The sequence below is a fragment of the Battus philenor genome, unplaced genomic scaffold (genome assembly GCF_028537555.1).
Source record: "Battus philenor isolate CCGP_79_NKW_IND1 unplaced genomic scaffold, ilBatPhil1.0.hap1 SCAF_1, whole genome shotgun sequence".
NCBI lineage: Eukaryota > Metazoa > Arthropoda > Insecta > Lepidoptera > Papilionidae > Battus > Battus philenor.
In genome coordinates this window covers 18,336,314-18,358,576 of record NW_027181661.1, presented here as the reverse complement: position 1 = coordinate 18,358,576, position 22,263 = coordinate 18,336,314, and the positions used below count along the sequence as shown (strand labels likewise).

Here is a 22,263-nt window from a genome sequence, read left to right as displayed (position 1 = left end):
AGATAATATTTTTAAATTAGTTTTGCCATATCAAAAGCAGAATGGCTACATCCTTGATATTTTGGTAAAATTAGTCATTTTTTTTAACCCTATCTTAAATATTCTCATTAATTTTTGTTATAAATTATTACTCACTTACGATAATTTAAAGCGATAATTTGAACATGTAATATGAATAGAGTAACGGAAGAGTGAAATTTGGCTAAAACCGGAATTAGATCGAAGCTCCTTACAATGGCATGTTTCATTTTAAAGCTACAAGAGTTCCAAAAACATCCCGATCTAGGAAGAGCCCACAACAAATTCCGACGAGCTTTTATTTTATAGTCATTTAATATCCTTAATATAGTAAAAGATCCCTTAATTCTGAAGCTGTATTATCTCCTAAAAATATCTTGACACTTCAATAGCATTTTTATACAAGCTTATGCAGAAAAAACTTCTTAAATTTATTAAGTGCCAAATTAACTAACTGCCCACAATAGAGTTACTTTACTATTTCTAGTATTTTTATTTACGAATAAAAATCGAGAAAAAGGAGAGTCTAATTTTCAATTGGAACTAAATTTGTGAACTAAGCATGCTACAAACAAGCTTAAATAACGGTAACGTGAAAAAAGCGGGTAAAAACTGAAATGTCCGCGTCTAGACATATCTAAAGGTGTTGGAAATGTATTCAATTGCAAATGGCTTATGAATTACGACATAATTTATTTTTTTGAAAATAGGCTTCTTCTGAAAAAAAAATCCTTATTTTAGACGATAAGATATATTTATAATAATGCATTGCAATAGCGTTTGTACTTAGGTACAAACATTATATATAATATTATGTATGTATTTTTTAACGATTCATTGTTTAATATAGAAAACAAATTTATTCTTTAAATATCGCAATCGGTAACGGCTTTCCTGAATCATAGACGAGATTTAACGTCACTCATTTTCTATGATTATCGATTTTATCGTTTCATGTTGACGTTCGTTTTTCTTTCTAGTAATGTTTGAAATAGAATTATAATATAATTAAAATGTGGCGGCCGACATTTACGGTATTTCGAAAAGTTATTTTACCATCTATAAAAGACAATATTAATATTTCGAGGATCTTTTATACGACCAAGAGCCGGTTACCAAGGTCAACTGCAAAGTTAACCCTTATAAGCGCGAGTGTCGGAATCCTAGTTGGGGCAGGCTATGGAGGTTATACACATTACGTAGTTAATTCAAAAAAACATACAAAGCTCACTGAAAATGAAGAGTATGCCTTTCTGAAAGAAGCCCCTAACTATCAAGCGCAATATAAGGTAAGATTATGTAAATAAATACTGCGAATAATTAAGACAATCTGCGTGCAGTATGATAGATAAATAGACTGTGTAAATAAATACATTACTACTTGCAAGAGATTTAAATCTCCGTACAATTGTTGTTTTGTGAATTTGTTTATGAACAGAAATCACATAACCCAACCCTTTGCACTTGTTTACAAAAGTGAGGTCGAATACATTAATATTTTAAACTGACATAACATCTTAGCCTTTCATGGATACATTGCGCAGGTGTTTTACACCCGTTGTTTTGCAGGAGATGCAAATTCACTGTGTTAATACTGTTCGATAGTATATTATCTTTGCCCAGCGAATAAAATGATGTATCTAAAATCTGAAATATGTATGTTAATTGCGCAATCATATATACCATAATAATTATATATTAAAGAGGCATTAAAATGTATTATGTATCCCAAATTTGAAGCGTCAATTTTTATTTATTTATTTGAAATCCTTGAATTATGTGAATATTTATTTTGTTATATGTAAATTAAAGCTATTTAATAATTTTAATGAATTAACATCTTTTAATAGATGAATGTGTAATGCTTTTGCAAAATTGTTGTGTCTACATGGATGCACCAGTGTGGTAATTTGATTTAAATTAGTGTGTATAATTTAATAATAACATTCTAAAATAACGTTTAATTCTAGATAGTTTCATATGATGCCTTTTTCACAAATAGTGAAGGAAATTATAATAACATATTTTGACAAACAAATATTTTGGTGTGTTATATTAATACATATTAGACTGGTGTGTTGGACAGCCACATTCGCACACTTGGATGAGTCTTAACCTTATGATTGGCTCACTACCAGGCTGGTAATAACAAGAATATACAATATAGTACATGGCATTCGATTTGGCACTTTGAAAACAATAGTTTTTAAAAACACAATCGCATTTATTATTCTATATACATGTACAAAGGTAGGCACTTAGGATTTAAATATTATTTCTTGTGGGATTTCTCTAGAGATATACTTGAAGGAACATGGCTTACAAATTTAAAGTCGTAAGCTTATGGTTTACGTAAATATAATATTTGGTGACCACAACTGGAAAGACGCTACTTGGAAAGGCCTATAGTTGAACTGACATAACCAAGGTTGGGAGAAGTAGCTGGATGCTGTCAGTGCAAGACCATCCATTAGCAATCTGTCAGGGAGGTTTATGCTTTGAAGTGGGAGTTGTATCGACTGACATGAATGAATGAATAAATTAATACCTTCCCAAGACTAGTAATCTCTGAACACTCATAATTGACTGGTGGAGATTTCCTATTAGGAATTATTTATTCAAAAGATTAATACTTTGAATGCAAGATATTTCAGATGTGTAAAATTAAATGCTATAGTTACCTATGGTGCTTGAGTCCTTTGAGCTATGCAATTGTTTTATGTTATACTAGCTGAGCCTTTAACTGTGTGGAATTTAACAAAAACGATTTTAGTTATTTTCGTTTTGTTCAAGTGTTTCTTTTAAAAGAAAAGTAGGCAATGTTACCCCCTTTTTAAATCAGATACCTGTCAGTATATATCCCGTCAAAATAGATCCAGCTATTTCAGAGATTAGTCAGAACCAACAAACTGATGTACAAATATACCTGCAAAAATTTGAATAATTTAAGTTTGGGTATATATACCATGTATATTTTTATATGCATGTAGTAATAACTTAACCTGAATTTTTAATATTACAAACAGACATTCAAATCATATTTATTTGTATAGATTTAGCTCAGGTACAGTTTTGTATATGGCGAATGATTTTTTTTGGATTAACTGCAATTCCTTGTAAGTTTCATATTTTACCATTAAAAACATAACTTTTTTTATGGCCAATGCATTTATTTGCATAAAATATACTTAAACAGAGATAAATATATAGACTTAAACATTTATAGCAGAGTGTATGAGCAGTGGCAGTTGACAGGCCACATGGCTTGCAGAACTGATGAGTGTTTAGACCTTAAGGAGGGGATGCAATGGACTGGTAAATGTAGGATTTCTATACACAAGGTGGAAGTGATGTGGTTGTCAGAAGCGCTTGGATGCAAGCCGCTTCTTCTTCTTTTCAGTTTTCTGCAAGATATAGGCTTCCACCAAATATCAGCACAATAGCCGCCCCTGCGTTGACCACACCCGGTGATTTCCTACTTCCAACCGGTGCTATTATAAATCCTCCCATGGCTCCTCTGTTACCAGTCTATGTCCGGCAGCTGATTGACTTCCTATGGCTGTCGTGATGATGATCATATCGAAAGCATTTATTTTACTCACAATAAGTTACATAACAAATAAACAGTATATTTATAAATGTTTGATATCGTAAATATTTATCATACAGTTGCGCCTATTTTGAATATGTTTACGGAAAAATACGTCCACATATTTATGATTCAGTGTTTTTGTCGATGTTTTGATATTTGCCTGCATTGCATTATAATTGACGTCATGCAGTTTCTCATGAAAATGAAATATATGGTGAATTTCATTGCGAAATGTTTTTTTAACTTTGCTTATTTTGCTGATTTTGTTTTGTTGCTTATGAATAATATTTATAAATATATGATCATGATAGTGTAGTAATTAAAAAAATATTTTGGTCATGTCGCAAGTTTAAATCCTGAAAAACTAAATGCTTTGTGGTTAAATTTTAATACCGGAAAACCGATTGATTTGTTACCGCTCAGGCATTGATTTGTATACTAGATGGCAAAAGGTTGTTGATAACGAAGTTGAACATGTTGTTGATTAGAAATAGAAACTTGTTAAAAATGTAGTCGTGTGATTTGAACTTAAGAAAGCGACATTACTTTCCGGTCTTATATCTGGCCTGTCCCAAAAACATTTATGGTACTATCGAATATGTCTCGAGACGTGACCATAGCTTAATTCAAGACTATATATATATATATATATATATTTATATATATATATATATATATATATATATATATATATATATATATATATATATATATATATATATATATATATATATATATATATATATATATATATATATATATATATATATATATATATATATATATATATATATTATAAGTGTTCTAACATTAGTAAGAAAAGGACCGATATTTAGCCACTTCCGCACACGGGAACGGAACTCTATGTTTGGCACTAATCGGTGTAACATAACTCCTGAAGATGCCCCGTGGAGGGGTGAAACACGTGTTGAGTAATTTGGCGGTGGCAGTTTTGTAATTCGCATTGTTTGCCGCATACGCATTTATCAGCAGGCTTGCTGGCGGTGCACTTTATTACACGACTACCAGTGCATGTGCGAAAGTGGCTTAATATTGGTCCTTTTCTTACTTAGGATGGACTTCCGCGAGGTAACGCCTGATTCCATTAAATGTTCTAACATTACATGCATTTGCGATGTCCTTATATAAATCTCTGAGTGTTTGTGGCATCAACCTTAAAAATGGATGAAATTCTATGTCTACTGTTATCATTTTACGCGAATTGTGTTATTAAGCATCTTAAAATACAGTTAATATATGTATAATATTTGCAATAAATACTATGTTTTTATATATTAAGTTTTTAGTTGAATAAACGCGGTTAAAGTTATTTTGCTGTGAATAAAACTATGCGAAATTTCATGGTAATTGACCTATATACTTCTCTGTCCTACTGCCCAACGCGACATGATTATTCATATATAACACATGACTTATAGTGATAAATAAATAAGAACATATTTGAAAATCTGTATTTGTATATAAAATTTATATTTACTTTTGCGAAATTTTATAATGATTTGTTACACAGAAAGCCATAAAAGTGAATATATATATGTGAAGCGAATTTTGTTGTTAGCAACGCTTGTGCCACCCGGCATTTAATTTGGCACGTCAGTCTATCTGTACGATAAAGACAATCACAACACTAGACTCTTCCGACCTTTGTTTCTTTGAAGTTAGACGTGCCATATATACGGAATTAGACATCATATACTAAGTAGATATAAGAAAATATATGTTGTTCTGTTTTTAAATTTCTCAAGTTGTGTCCATGCTAATGCAGACATTGTTTATGTAAATCTATTAATTTATATCAATAATATGTTACTATCATGACCAGGGGTGGCCAAACTTTTAACCAACGGCTCAATTTAAATTTAAAAATGTAGTTCGCGGGTCGCACATAAATCACACTTAATAATAATACATTACACAAAACTTTATTTACTAATACACATCAGAATTAAAAAAATAAACATAAACAAAGTGAACGTTTCACATAACAAAAATGATCACAATTTGGACGATGTTTTTCCGATACAATCTGATATATATATATATATATATATATATCAGCCGGAATTGATGAGGTACCTTCATTCCCTTTTTGAGGGACTGTCACTGACCAAATGGCATTTGCATATTCACGCGTGTTTCAAATGGCAGGACGTAGACTTCGTCTAGCCTAAGATCTGTTTTAAAGTACCAAAGCTCGTGATCACCCGGGGCGATCTCCGCACTCTACTATTTTACCGGATTGCGAGATCGCAGAGTTCATCAGTGAACGCTTCATTCAGTAACTAGACTCAAGGGTCCCATTAACAAGACCTCAGTTTGAGTTGTCGCTCGTCGATAACACCCGTGAGGGCCGAACCTCGCCTTGGCCGGTTGATATTGTTTAGCTAATACTACTATTCCCGTTTAGGAAAGCTTCAGCGCTGAAAGAAGAAGTAGCGGATAAAAATCCAGGAAAGCTTTTATCTAGTATGAATGGTGATTGACTTCCCCTGTGATATACGAAACGACTCCGAACGAACTCGTTTCCGACGAGACGTCGATAACAAACCGTTGTTATCGAATGCCGTGGTAGCTACACGAACGCATCCTTACTTCATCCTTGGTTACTCCATCCTTGGCTCGCCTGTGGTCCACGCTGCCGTCCCAAGAATATCAACACTATACAGCTCTACTCGGGTAGAGCGGTTTACAAATAGAATGTGTCTATCCATTTTCTGTTTTATTTTTAAGTTCACAGACCTTTCAGCAAGCTGTGAAAGTCCCCGCGCTAGTAGCATCAACATACACCGAAATATTTGCTATTTGATATATTAGATGTTGTGCTGCTAGCAGGTCTAGGCTTAGTACAGCTTCATCATAAATTGAGCCCGTGGAAACAGAGCTCCACGGACTAAATACACCGAAACCAAGTCAAACCAAGATATATATCTTTATCTTATAAATAGTCTTTTTCAAATCTTGCTTAATTTTAAATTAATTAAGAAAAATCAATAACATTCAAAGTAATAAAACACACTAATCAATAAAACACCACACTAGGCAAGGCCTGCCTCGTGAAATGTATTACATTTTGAATAAGGTTTTAGATTCCCCCAAATTTTTTTGTGTCGTAGACCTCTTGCCATGTTTTTCCGTGTTGGGTAGACCTAATACTTACCTGATATTGATTTCCTGTAAATTTCTAACTGTAGTGAAGCTTAGTGTTAAAAACTTAAAATAAAAACACATGTTAATTTATACATTTATTAATTGAATTTAAATTAAAACTGCTCAAAATAAAATTTTGTATCTGTTATGTAAAATATACGTAACATTAAATAAGTTTATTTCATAACTATAAATAAAATAACATAAGCAATAAATCAATATTTTTAGTGAGAAGGATGAACTTGATGCTTTAATAATAAATTATCAACATTTGGCGTCAATTTTGTAAGAGTTAATCTTAAATCTCCTCGGCTAATGATGTCCAGTCTGTGGACCCCCATTTTCATTTCATGGACCCCTAATTTTTTTTCGTTGACGTAGACCCCTTGCAGGTTGTCATAGACCCCCATGGGTCGATATAGACCACTTTGGGAATCACTGCTTTAGACTGACGTGTAACGTTAAACATTATTTAAAGTTTGGCCACACACAAACATTCTATGTATGTTCGTAAAAATATTTAGGGGAATTACAATTTATTTTTGAATTATTTTGCTTGCGCCCGGCTAACGGAAAATTGACAAAACATCATCTTATATATATTAGGGATACCGAAAAGTAATGTTGTTTCTGTCGACATATAAAGAAAAACCGATTGATTTGTTACCGTTCCGGCATTGATTTGTATATTAGATGGCAAAAGGTTGTTGATGACGAAAGTTAATATATTGTTGATGAGAAACTTGTTGAAAATGTAGTCGTGTGAATTTAACTTGAGAAAGCGACATTACTTTCCTATACCCCTAATATTTCAAGATGTATGCAATGTATAATATATCTAAATAGTATGTAACAATTGTATGTATATATGTTGTTTATATTTCAGGTGGTGAACGAGTCGGATGCGAGTAATCTGCAGTTGGTTTTGTTTCAATACCGGACCTGTCCATTCTGCTGCAAAGTCCGCGCGTATCTGGATTCGAAGGGTATCAGCTATGAGATAGTAGAAGTCGATGCCGTTCTCCGTCAAGCGATAAAATGGTCGGAATACAAAAAAGTGCCGATTCTTTTGGCTAAAGTCGATGGCGGATATCAGGTTTGTTTACTTCAGCAATAACTGAAAAAGTATGTACACTTAGAGCTATACATACATATATATATATATATATATATATACATATATACATACTTATATATATATACATATATATATATATACTCGTAATGATATATATATATATATATATATATATATATATATATATATATATATATCATTACGTTCTTTATTATTTATGAAAGCATGTCATATATTAATAGACAGCCTATCACCTATGTACTCTTAAATAGGTGTACTATTTACAATTACCGTGAATAAATTGATCATTCAGAAATATGTTACAATGTTTTTTTTTCTATTGGAACGTGTAAAGTCAATAGTGGTATACTAAGTGGCAGTTGGACTCCTAGGGCTGTATAGCAGTGTCCGTGCGATGGTAGCTATACGACGTCACTCGAATTTGCGTGTATTACGCGGACGAGACTCGAGATACGATCGCAAGGTTAATTCATGTGAATACGGCAACCACCGCACAGACACTAGCGCACAACCCGAGGATGGCATTATGGAGTAGTAATGAGAAAGTGAAACGAAACGTGATCTTAAAATCTGGGCATTGTCAGGGCGACGTGAGCAAACAAGGCACTGATGACTTAAGAAACTAATAAACGCGAGAAAAAAAACTGGAAGTGTTAAATGTAATTGTTAAAATAAAGGCACGCGCGCTAATATCTATATAAAGGCGTAGTAATAATTGATTTGAATATGCAGTATTCTGAATTATATAAGGGGGACCGAAAAGTAATGTCGTTTCTGTGCATGTCTATATATTATAGTAATTTGGTAGCTTATTACGTTAGTGTAAGACGTGAACTAGACGGCAAAACGTTGTTAATAACGAAGGTGAATATATTGTTGATTAGAAATAAAAACTTGTAAAAATGCAGTCGTGTGAATTTAACTTCAGAAAGCGACATTACTTTTCGGTCCCACTAATAAAAACGTTATTTCTTAATATATTAACGTATTTATTATCTTTGAAACCTCTGCTTTTTAAACGGTTTTAACTAGTTCGACCCGTACGGAATTTATTTGGGTCAAAATTATAAATTGAAATTTAAGCACCTTACCGTTGTCAGATTGATCTGAAATTTGGTACACACATTTAATTTAGATGACAATACAATATAATAAAATCAACAACATTATAAATCTAAGATGGCCGCCGATACAAAATGGCGGATTACGTATTTTTCCTTAACCTCCTCAATATGGGTATCAAATGAAAGGGCTACACTAGTGTAATCGTGTCGTGACATAATCATCGTGTTTTACTAGTAAAACACGATGATTATGTCAAAATTTGAAATTCAAGATGGACTCCGTTCCAATATGGCGGACTAGGTACATATTTTTCCATAAGCACCACAATATGGGTATCAAAAAACCGTTTAACTTAAAAGTTTTTTTAAATGTATTTATTGTATAGAACGAACTATACATTGATTGACAGCAAATGTGCTAAATAAAGTATTTACTTAGTCTGGCCATAAATACTGTTACTATTCAAAAAAAGAAAATATTACGTTTGAATTTGGAATCTGTCATTTTTATATGATTGCTTGATGTGTTTTCTTATTTTCGCGCCATTATATTGTTAAATATTTTGTTATATTAAAATGGAGTGGGGTGATAAAGAGAACCGAATCGCTGTGATTGCCTTACATAAAGTAGGTATGGAGAAAAGTGCAATTTTTAAAACCCTCCACCCGCTTGGTATTAGTCAAATGTTTGTTTACCGGGCTATTGATAGGTACAATGATACCTCCTCTGTTTGTGACAGAAAAAGATCTGGCCGTCCACGTACCGTTCGTGTGAAAAAGGTGATTAAAGCAGTTAGGGAAAGAATTCGAAGAAATCCTGTCCGTAAGCAAAAGATTTTATCTCGGGAGATGAAGATAGCTCCTAGAACCATGTCGCGTATATTAAAAGATGACTTAGGACTTGCAGCCTATAAGAGACGTACTGGTCACTTCTTAACTGATAATTTAAAGAAGAATAGGGTGGTAAAATCCAAACAACTACTTAAGCGGTACGCAAAGGGAGGTCACAAAAAAATTTTGTTTACGGATGAGAAAATTTTTACAATTGAGCAGTATTTTAATAAACAAAATGACCGTATTTATGCTGGAAGCTCTAAAGAAGCTTCGCAATTAGTAAACAGAGTACAACGTGGGCATTATCCCACTTCAGTGATGGTTTGGTGGGGTGTTAGCTATGAAGGGGTGACTGAGCCATATTTTTGTGAAAAAGGTATTAAAACGTCGGCACAAGTTTATCAAAATACCATTCTTGAGACGGTAGTTAAGTCTTTAACTAACACCATGTTCAATAACAAAGAATGGTGCTTTCAACAAGACTCGGCACCGGGTCATAGAGCTCGATCCACCCAATCTTGGTTGAAAACTAACGTTCCGGACTTTATCAGCACTGAAAACTGGCCGTCGTCAAGTCCTGACCTAAATCCATTGGATTATGATTTATGGTCAGTTTTAGAGAGTAAGGCTTGCTCTAAACGCCATGATAATTTGGAGTCCCTAAAACGATCCATTCGGTTGGCAGTGAAGAATTTTCCTCTAGAAAGAGTTCGTGCTGCTATTGATAACTGGCCTCAACGTTTAAAAGACTGTATTGCAGCCAATGGAGACCACTTCGAATAAACATTGTATATTTTTAATAGTTATATATTGATGTATTAAACTAACTCACTATGAAAGGAATAAATGTTACGTATAAAAAAAAAATCGTGCTTTTCTTTATAACAATATTTATGGCAAGACTAAGTACATAGATATTCAATATTCTTCCTTCTTCTTTTGAGTCATTAGACTGCACTGCAAGGTTATAGATCACCGAAGATGAACGTCCTTACACTTGAGTCTGTTTCTATGACTTTAACTATGTCGTAAGTCCACCTAGTGGGAACTCTATGCCCACGCCATGCATAAGCTAGTTAAAATTTATGTTAATAATTTTTTTTCAGCAACTAATGGATAGCAGTGCTATAATATCGGTCGTGGAAACGCACCTTCGTGATAAAGTATCGCAGCTTCGTGATGTAATAAAATTTTATCCCATCACGAGATACGATAATGAGGATGGTAAAAGCGTAACAGATATAACAAATAAATATTTCATAATGCACAACTCACCAGTGCCTGATGAGAAGGAGCGGAAAGAGGAGAAGTAAGTTCATGTAATATAATTTTTAATTGGTAATCAGAAAATAAAGTAATGTTACAAACTCTAAACAATAAACACGGAACCCCAGGATCAATTAAGCACAAGAAAAATATTTCCACACAAAGCTCGACAGTTCTAGTAAAATTGACTATATAGGAAAATTAATCCTTGTGGTAAATAAATAGGTGCCGTATTCCCGTGAACTCTAAACTAAACTCTAGATGTTATTTATAAATTTTTGTGTACGGTTCTCAGAAATTCTAACCGAGTACTATCTCGAACTTACTAGAACCTTATTTGTATGTATAAATAAGTGTACTCCCCATGTCGGCAGTGTTGTTCGAGTTATAAGATCAAGATCTTACCACCAGTGATATAAAGTGAGGATTTGATAAGTTATTTGAAAAGTGATTTCTTGAGCGAATAAGAAACGAAAGTATAATTTGTGAATAAAGAAGAACTCCTTGTGAATCGGTGGTGTTTCATTTCAAGTCAGAATCCACAGTACGTAACAGTAGCAATATACTGATGATAAGGATTCAAGGTGTGGTCGCTTACGATGGGCCTGACTAGAAGAATCAAGGTGAACCAGGTAGCATTGGAGAAGAAAGGAGGAGTTCCGCAGAAGAACCAATGTCAACGATGCAGATTAGAGATGGGCGAAATGTATCCCTGACAAGAAAAAGAGTGATTTATATGTTTTAGATCCTGAGATATATAACACTCTTTTATATCTCCAACTCATTCAGCTCAGTGCGGCTCGGAAAAAGAATAAGGCAGCTACCACTAAAATATGTCCTTTATATCATCGGCTTTTTTAGCTCAGACTCTCTCAGCCACGACATGGACAAAATTGTTGATAATTGTATTTGGTTATGTGACAAAATATTCCGCACAGGAGTATGCAGCTGTGGTGTTGGTAACAAACAAACTAATGACCATGATCGTGTAATTATTGACACGATAATGCAAAACAAATGTACGCTGTTCGTTGAGGAAAAGCGTCTATAGCAGAGCGCCAGAAGGCGCTGTTCGCTGAAAGAAAGCGTCTATAGCCGAGCGCCAGAAGGCGCTGTTCGCTGAAAGAAAGCGTCTATAGCAGAGCGCCAAAAGGCGCTGTTCGTTGAAAAAAGGCTAATACAAGACTGACTTAAAAATTTTTGTTTTACTACATCCTTATGTTACATTTTATGGTTTTGGTTAAAGTCAAAAGTTTAACATGAATAAGTGCATTAATTTACTCTGTGCTTTGTATGGGAAAAGTCTTTTTATCACCATTTTACTATATCTATTTTTATCTATAAGAATTTTTCTATTGTGTTGTAATGTGTTGTGTGTCTTTTTCAGTGAGGAACGCGAATGGCGTCAGTGGGCCGATAGAGTATTAGTTCATACGCTCTCACCTAACGTGTATCGAACACCTGGAGAGGCTTTGGAGACCTTCAAGTGGTTTGAAGATGTGGGTGGATGGAGACATTCCTTCCCCAGTTGGGAATGCGCTTTGATGGTGTACGGTGGAGCGGCAGCTATGTGGATTATCGCAAAGAGGCTTAAAACTAGGTAATATATACAAATAAATACAATAAGAGTGTCTGTTTGTCCAGACATGTTTCAGTATTTATTAATTAATATGTATAATTAAGAAAAAGTCACGAACTAAATTTAGATTGTTAAACTCGATACACAATAAGTATCGGATGTACACTCACAAGCTGACCAGATGATCTAGTGCAGTGATTCCCAAAGTGGTCTATATCGACCTCTAGGGGTCTATGACAACCTGCAAGGGGTCTACGTCAGCGAAAAAAGTTTGGGGGTCCACGATAGTGGATCTCAACCCATACACTGATAGTACCTATTTACTTACATCATACTATCTTATAATATCAAAACATTTATATTATTTATAAAAGTACCTATAAAGTAAAACAAATATAAATGTTTATAAAATTGTGTAAGTTGCAGGATGTTGGTATTCGCTTTGTGGTCGCAATACATTTTGAACTTGTAAAAACCTGAGAGTCGCAGTCCTTGACGTTGCACTGATTAGTTCACGTCACTCTATAAATACGAATGTGGGTCAGATACGTATATTCGTTTCCTGAATCTTGAAAAGGAAAGTGCTTAGAAATTATTTTAAAAAATATAAACAGATAGTACATCACACAAATTATAGTGAGTCAGTGTTATTTTGTTTGAGAGCGTTGGAGAAGTTAGAAATTTACAGGAAATCAATATCCGGTAAGTAGGGGGTCTACCCAACACGGAAAACATGGCAAGGGGTATACAACACAAAAAAGTTTGGGGAAATCTGATCTAGTGGATCATTCAAGTCTTATTGGAAAATTTAGGGGGAGGTTTATGTGCAGCAGGAGACGGCATATAGCTGAAAAAACGAGAATGATACAAATTTAGACATATAAAGATGTTGTCATTCCTATTTTTTATATATTAAATTGTATGGTATCTTTACAGACATAATATCCAAGGTGATGTGAGACAGTCACTTTATGATGCAGCCCGTTCTTGGACCGATGCTGTAAAGAAGAAAGGCACCCGATTCCTGGGCGGAGAAGAACCTAATCTTGCTGATGTGTCAGTGTATGGTGTGCTCAGTAGCATTGAAGGATGTAAAGCTTTTCAGGATCTTCGAGAGAACACTGATATCGGCAATTGGTACGATGAAATGGGGAAGAATATGGAAGTTAAAAGAGGCAAGGTTCTTGCATTGAATGTGTAGTCACAAACATGACTTAGGAACAAATTATATGACAGAGCAATAAATTGTATGACGGAGCAATAAATTGTATTAATAGGTCAGTTAATGTAACAGTTAAAATAACCTAAGGTTCAGTTAGAACTTATTATTACTAAATGCCTTTGTTGAAACTAGCGCAGTACATATACAAAAACATAGTAAAAATAATGATTTTGCACTGAAGGAAAAATATACGAACAATAAAAAATAATTAACCCTTTCGTTACCAGCGCCGGAGTTTGCCGGCATTCACCTTGTGATGTGAGCTTATGTGTAGATCGCTGTTTTAATATTTATCACAGCTAAATAAATTACTAAGAATTATCCTAACTTTCATTATTAATTAATATACCAATAAAATCTTTAAATATGTAATACAAATGAGAGAATTCAACGTACTGCGATAATGAAAGGGTTAAAAAATATAGTATCTACATTTTAAACAGTTTAGCAAAGCACTTTCGAAAAATAAGGATAAAATGTAAATTTAAACATATGTTTATACATATACTACTGCAAGGTTCGGAACATTGAATCTACTAAAATTTCTATATTATATATAGGTTACCATTTTTTTTTGCAGTGACGCCTTTTTTACATACAACCTTTATAATTTTAATATATTTTCAATTCTAGTGCATTAGGTAATTCCAGTTTCAATATAGGTATTTAGTAAAAAATAGTTTTAATTTAGATAAATGTGATATAACCAAAAAACTGTTTAATATATATAACATCTTCAAAGATATATATGCTTATTAGTCATATACCACATACTTTAAAACCATATTTTCTTAACGGATAGAAGTTATCATTACTTTTCTTTTATTGAAGATTATAGTTTTTTTTTTCAAATTAAATAAATATTTTCCATAAATGTACGGTTTTTATATTTTTTTTGACTGAAATAAGATATTTTTCATGGAATTATCTCAACTCAGAATAAGACAGTTTATTGACATATATATATTAGTTTTACGCATTACAATTCAGTCAAAAAAAAAAACTAAACATGTCTTTCATATTTATAATTAGTATTTCATGTAATATCTTGTATATTTCTGTTTTAAATTCTCTAATTATTTTTAAACAACATCAAAAGGAGACAGCTGATTGCATATTCTTTACTTTGATTCTATAGAAATAAGACAGTTTATTATTATTTGTATAAAACAACTGTCTCATATTTAATTTTAATAGTCATCCATGTCCTACATATTATTTATTAATGTTTCATATATACCAAGGTTGTTTATGTTGCAAGTGTTATTATAATTGAATTGTTATTACTTGTTTAGTCTCCTTTAGTATTTGCCAATTAATGCGATATTAGTATTATGTTGTTTAAAATTATTATTAAAATAAAAGAAAAAAAAACATTGCTTCATTTTCTATTTATTACTATCCATATATATGTTTAACCCGTAAATGCATAATTATGAAAAACTACAACATACCATTTAAACTTAAAATTAAGTGCATTAGTGTTGTATATCTGCAATATAAGGTTTTTTTTTAAGAAATGAGTATAAAATTTCTATTTTTCCCTGCATTGTAGTGTGCTTATCTGCCAGATATATATGTATTTTTAAATATAAATAAAAATTATGCATTTAGGGGTTAATAAGGAGAATGCATTAGCGAGAACGATCAACATATAACAGCACAGCGAGCTGAAGAACAGTGGACTGGTCATACAATCCGCAGAACAGGTAACCGCTGTGTTCATAGAGTTCTGGAAACTTAGACCATGGTCCGGCAAGATCAGCGTAGAACTTCCACCAACAAGATGAACAGTCCAGCCAGCTATTGGGAATCTATATCCAGCTGTGTATATCCTAGTGTTAAAATAATAGTCGAAAGAATAACATGGTACTTTTAATCCATGTCGTTCTTTCAAGTTTATCCGTTGTGTTTTCTTTTTACAACTATGTAAATACATTAAACATAGTACATAGTATCTATAGCTAGATTTTTATATAAAAAAATACGTATATTTATGATTAATTTTTGCAGGCAGTTGTTTGGGTAAAGGGGAATGTATATCCTTAGTTGTTAACACTAAACCTTTTACACCTATTTTCTGTGAAATATGTTATAAAAATTTTTTTTCTTTTGGAACGCAACAGTACAACTGACAGTAACTATGCAAGGACAGATAGTAAATAATAATTAAATTTTATATGCACTATATCAAATGAGGTGTAAAACAATGGTGACAATTAAATCAGATATGATTACAGGATCAATCAACCTGTATATTTGATTTCAACGGTACTCCAGTATGATATATGATCCAAATTTGTATAACGTGAAATGAAATAGTATAAGTGTGTTGTATCTGATTGTAGTGGTGTATGTGTATAGTTTAGCAAGCTATTTGGTTATAAGCCAGGGAGAATCCTCGATTGGCGACATCAGGTGGCGTGGTAGCTGTGGCGCCTTCGTTGGCGTTCGTAACGACATATAGCACGAACGGCTTCGCTCCGGCTGTGAAACAAAAAACATTTTTAGAAACGTTATTAAATAACATTGATTTATAATGGTTAGGTTAGGTTAACCTAACCCTTTGAGTGTCCTTCGGAGTCGCGGGAGTTTAGGGTGGGGGCCCTAAACTCCCACTAGCTTCGGCGACTCTGAGGCGGACGATGGTTCGACGTGGTCTCGAACCATCGTGATAGCACCACGAGGGTTTCGGGGGTAGCGTATCCACGCATACCCCGGGCTATCGAAAAATAGCACGGCGCGCGGGAAGACCGCGTGGCGATCCCTGACCGGGAGATACCGCGGTCCCCCGTTTAGCGCAGAGGGTGACCACCGGGGGGGGGGGGATAGTGGGTAGGAATCCCTCATACCCCTGTCCTCCCCCCAGAGGCAGGGCATCTTGAATACCGGAAGCTTTCCCCCAACGAAACAAAAAAAAAACCCTTTGAGTGTGACACTATGGGGAATGGTCTCACGTTACCAGGCTTCGTTAAGGCGAAGAAAGAGCGTGTCAAGAAAACAAAGTGGAAAAACAATTTGAAGTATAAAAGTCGCTGTCCTATATGATACGTACGATAAAAAGGATAAATATTATCGTAGGTATAAATAAAAAAGTATGAATTGGTCTGACCTGGGGCTCCCAGAGGAGCGCTGGTGCATGTGCACACCCCCTTCAGAGAAGAAGGGGGTGTAGGGGGGGATGGAAATGCGGAATCTGATTGGCACGTAACTAGCAGTGTAAGTTAAAAAAAGAATAATAAAACTCACTCTGAACAGTCTGGAAGCCAAGACCGCAGAACCGATCAGTGCCGGCCGATACTCCAGTCGCTCCGATGGTGGGGTTGGGTATCACCACGAAGTCCGTGGTGCAAGCGGCGCCAGTGACAGCACCCACTGGTGTTCCGAGCACCGTATTATCAGAACCATCCACATCGCCGGTCACCGTGAAGGAGAATATATCATTCGCGGCCTGGTGATAGATTGATTTTTATCGATTTAATTTTTGGAACAAACGAATACATTACTTGTGATGTCTATAAAATATCTATACAAATAAATAAAACAGGCCTGTCTGTTTGTAATATTATAGTAACCGCATTTTTAATATATATTTAGCATTTGTCACCAGTGTACTATTGTTTTAATTTCATATTTTATAGTACTTTTATGTGAGAAAAAAAATATTTTTAATTTACATAATTTAGACGATACTTACCCGATTACAAATCATGACCAAAAAGAGAGGGTGAGAGAAATAGTTATTTTTAGTTTTTAATCTGAGATAATTAAATAAATATTAGACCAGGGGTCAGCAACCTAATTAATCAAGGGACCAATTTAAATTTTAAAATTGTTTCGCTGGCCGCACAAAAGTTAACTTTTATTAATAATCTACAAAATATTCGCGCAGACGCGTCGCATTTTGAACGAGTCGCAGTGTGAGTAATTCGCCACAAATTGTTTCCGTTTAGTATATACTATCATCTTATTAAAATTAATCATATAAAAATATATTGATGAGAGAAAATAAATTAAATTTTCTAAGTGCTTAGCGGACCGCGTAAACTTGTTAAAAGGGCCGCAAGAGGCATGCGGGCCGCTTGTTGCACATCCCTGCAGTAAACAGATATATCAAGTCGCTATAAAGGCGCCCCTGGCCTCTAGCTCGTGCAGCACCCTTGTGCAATGAAACCCTGGCGCCTCCTAGGCCTGACCCCCTTCCCCTCCCTGTAACCTGTAACTATTAGCTTTGCCGTCGTAATAAGGAAGTGTTTTCATATTCCAACAAGCTATTTTATAAGTAGGTATAGCTTACAGTATGGTATTGGTTACGGCCTTTCTTCTTATGACGGCAGAATAACACTCGTTGTTTTTATGCCTGTAGCAAATCTCTGTTGCCGCGGCTCCCGTGTGCATTGCACACCCTGCACTATAGGTTAAGCCGACCCTAGTTATAATTAATCGTTTAGTAAATAAGGTTTAGTATTCACTTGCGAAAACTTCGTATTACTGGCCAGTACGTCGACTGTACTTTTTAAAATTAAATTACGATTGCTCGTTTGAATTGAAAATCGAACGTCGATTTGAATTAGGAAGCCTTTAGATATTCGCTTTAATTGCGTTCAGGTCAAAACTGTTTTAGTGAATACTGGCCATCAAACAAGGAATGTACCACCGGTAAAACACGAATAAAACGTGAGATTTCTTTTTTCAAAAAATTGGTCGTTGTCACATTAGCCTATACAAGTGCATTGCAAGATATAGGCCTCTTTAAAGACATTTATGGGGGATACACCTTAGTTGCTACTCATCACCTGTGGGTTGGTGATCGCGGTATAGTATTACGATACTTAGAGAATGCTATGCGGTCTAAAAAATTGTTTATGAACAGTGGCAATCCTATATAAAGTATGAAGAAATTGTCACAGCAAAACTTCCTCTTTCACGCTTTCACTATTTGCGAAATAAAAAATGCGACCCAATTTTCTACATTCGCGGCTGAAAATTTGTTTACTCTCGTATCTAATAAGTACGTACATAATAATCAAAGGATTACAATAGATATCTGAATAAATATCCTTTGTAAATGCCGTCAAATGGACTAATAAAGAAAGAAGAAGAGGCTTCAAGAAGCACTGGAAACGTGACATTTAATTTGAAAAATCTTAGTGAAGATTTAAGAATGGCAAAGTAGCTTCGCAATTTATTTATGAACATTAATAGTCTAAGGAGTAAAATCTTATTTTTAAGAGGCAAATTGCTAATACGACTGCTGCATGTTAGTCTGAATTGAAGATGCTTTTAAAAACTGCCAAGCAAGAGAAAACTACAACATTCTTTAAACCATTGTTTAAGTCTTAAGATAAATAATCATAATATGCAAAAAAATCAATGTGATTGATATTTATATATATTTATTTTGTTTTTATTACGTCACCTAGAAACGTATCGCCCATAATCCAACATAAAGTAACATTTCGTATGCATGTTTTCTGTTTTCGCGGCATATTTATGGAACATATAACCTGAGAATAAATAACTTTTGTTTGCCCGATTAAGTGTTATATTTATATCGATATGATATATCGATTATAATTATTCTTTTATATACGAATACTTTTGATTTGGATTGATACGTACTTGATAGTGTTTTATTTTGAACGCTTTTATTTCTATGTGGACCAATTGATTAGAATAAGAAACCGTCAACGAAGAACGTGTTTTTTTTTCGTCGTTAATAACTTTCAACGCGTAAAAAAATGTTTCTAAAGAGCTTTTACTGTATATAAGATTATATCTCGGGAATAGTATCCGCGACATACGATCGCAATTCTAAATGCTCTATCGCTTGGTTACCAGTGCTCCAAAAAAAAATAAAACATATGGAGTCTATATAAAGAAAAAATTTCTTACCTGTGCGTATTGTATAGCACAAAATCCCGCTTCCATTCGAATGCATATTCCGTAATTCAAGTTGGCTATCTGCCGAGTTCCGGTGACGAGAGACGCGCTTAACGCTGTGTTTGGGGTGGTGCCGTAATTAAAACTGTTGATCACCCCTGTCTGGCCTGTGTAGTACTGCAAGCAGCCGTTTGGAGCTGAAACAATTGTCTTTTTTCAAAAAAAGGTTGATCATGCCTGCCTTAGATTATTGTTTGTGAAGATTTACACATTGAAATAGCCTAGAGATAAACACATCTTTCACAGGGTGTGCTATTTTCAATAATACACAAACTTAAAATTTATATAAAGCAACTAAAACTTACCAATTCCTGGACAGTCGCAGCCGAGTTGTGTGAGTCTGATGTTCCATCGCCTCGCGAAAGTTGTAGCCAGAGATGCTGTTACAGTGATGGTTATGGCGGCGTTCAGGTTGAAGTCCACGAAGAGGGTCTGGCCGGTGTTATCACCGCAAAGTGGTGGCACTATCGTGTTGCCGCCGGTGATGATGATGGAGTCGGTGACGCAAGCGCCGTCACCATCAGGCTGAGCCAGGACCATGTCCAGGAAGTCGATACGCAACTAGGATTATACATTTTGATTAATAAATAATAAAACGTGGTTAACAAACTGTCTCCATGGTGTATTATTTATTATTTTTGATAAATTGTCTTATTAGCTTATAGGCTATTAATTAAGGTAAGCTTTTATCATAGATATCAGATGTACACATAGGTTCATTCTGGTTTAACTAAGAGATAGAACAGTGGAAAGCACGACTATTAATTTGAACGAGTAAAAGCAGAAAAAAAACTCAAATTTTTGTTTTATTATTATGGCATCATGATAAATTATTGTATGTGTTTTTAGTAATGTATGTTTGTATATATGCATCTCTCCTTCATGTCTCTCATCTCCATCCAAAGGTTGTCTGGTAAAGATCGCTATCGATAAGACCGCTTCTTGTACCATATGAATTCTCTTTTTTTTCTAAATTATTGTCTATAGTGTACAAAAAGTGTTAATAAGCAATTGAATTTGAAAAAGGGAGACATAGAAAAAGTTTATTGTACGTAGCAAAAATATTAAAAGAAGGTAGAAACTATGATATATGAAAATATATGACGTAAGGTCAACGAAAGCTTTTCAGACGGTAAGGCAGTATTAAACTTTTTTATTTAACAGTATCCGCTATTGTTGACTTTATTGCTCCTTCCTAATTGTTTATCGACATTCTTTTTTTTTTTCAAATTTTCATATGTTCTTCTAAATATATATATATATATATCTCTCTCTCTTATTTTACCCGTCACATTGTTTTCCATTCATTTCACAACTCACCTGACATACGTTCGCATTGCACCTGTTCACTATCAGATTGCAGCTCTGACCGCCTGCAAATGCCGCCGGGTATCCAGGGCTAGTGAAGTACGTGTTGTTCACATTAGTTCTAGTTCCACAGGACCTGGAGACTGAAGAATGGTTTACGTATTAAAGTTATAATTATCCATGTTAGAAATCTACTGACAAGGCCATAGGGTTTTCTTTGTGGGAGTCGTATATACACTGACGTGATGTCTGAAGGAATAACAGGTGTAAGATTTTGTGGGCGAGCGTAGCCGACGGGCGAACTTAGTGTGCCGAATTAGTGCAGCGGGCACATGCACGCACCGGTGGCGCGGGCGCAGACCTTTTGTTACTTTTGTTTCTTTTATTTCTTTTGCGCCTTTGTTCTATTGCCCGCTTTCACTCGGTCGCGGAGCACATTGCGCCCCAGAGTCCTACGACGAATGCACGTCCTTTTTGCTCGCACTCAAGCGCTAATAAAAATTTGTTCGTGTGTTAAATAAATTGATAAAGTGTTACAAACGTCTTTTAATAAGCCACTAACTCTTTATCTTCACTGATTGCCACGGTGACCTATATTGTGATGTTCACATTTATCAACCTTGTATGTGCCAGGCTAGGTGCCACTTTAGACGAGTAAAGTTACATTGGTGGAAGACGAGTACTTACCAATACAGCATCTTCCTCTTCTAGATGCGCACATGCCTGTAATGGTGCCGTTCAGATTGTGACACTCGCGCCGCGCCAAGCAAGTACCGTTCATTGTGTTTGTACTGGAACAATCGGTGTTCGCAAATCGTACAATACTCACGAACGGAAACACTGAAATATATCAAAGATTTTTATTTGATTTATACGAAACATCGCTAAAGAAATGAACCTATGTCCTATAAACGGATTTATATATATATCTAATATATAAAATTCTCGTGTCACGGTGTTCGAACTTAAACTCCTCTGAAACGGCTTGACTGATTTTTACCAAATTTAATATGCGTATTCAGTAGGTCTGAGAATCGGCTACTATCTATTTTCTATACACTTAAGTGATAAAGGTTGTTCACACTAAAAATTTTTTTTTTATTTTTTTAACGAAATTTTATGTTTTTATTTTTTTATGATACAGCATACAAGAATACATACAACCCTAAA

General features: G+C 34.4%; 2 protein-coding genes across 2 annotated transcripts; one reads left to right on the top strand and one right to left on the bottom strand.

The window, feature by feature from the left end:
- The first annotated feature begins 977 nt into the window (after positions 1-977).
- Su(P) (prostaglandin E synthase Su(P)) lies at positions 978-14,065 on the top strand. Its single transcript, XM_068762290.1, has 5 exons — positions 978-1,307; positions 7,665-7,874; positions 10,882-11,084; positions 12,429-12,641; positions 13,557-14,065. Exons 1-5 carry the CDS (start codon positions 1,032-1,034, stop codon positions 13,819-13,821), a joined length of 1,167 nt encoding a protein of 388 aa, XP_068618391.1. The 5' UTR covers positions 978-1,031; the 3' UTR covers positions 13,822-14,065.
- Positions 14,066-15,452: 1,387 nt separating this feature from the next.
- On the bottom strand, positions 15,453-21,915 carry LOC137920173 (uncharacterized). The gene is made up of 6 exons (XM_068763434.1): positions 21,781-21,915; positions 21,106-21,236; positions 20,091-20,346; positions 19,738-19,922; positions 17,092-17,293; positions 15,453-16,329 (listed from the first exon to the last, which is right to left on the bottom strand). The coding sequence occupies exons 1-6, from the start codon at positions 21,872-21,874 to the stop codon at positions 16,208-16,210; spliced, it is 990 nt and encodes a 329-aa protein (XP_068619535.1). The 5' UTR covers positions 21,875-21,915; the 3' UTR covers positions 15,453-16,207.
- Between the last annotated feature and the right edge of the window lie 348 nt (positions 21,916-22,263).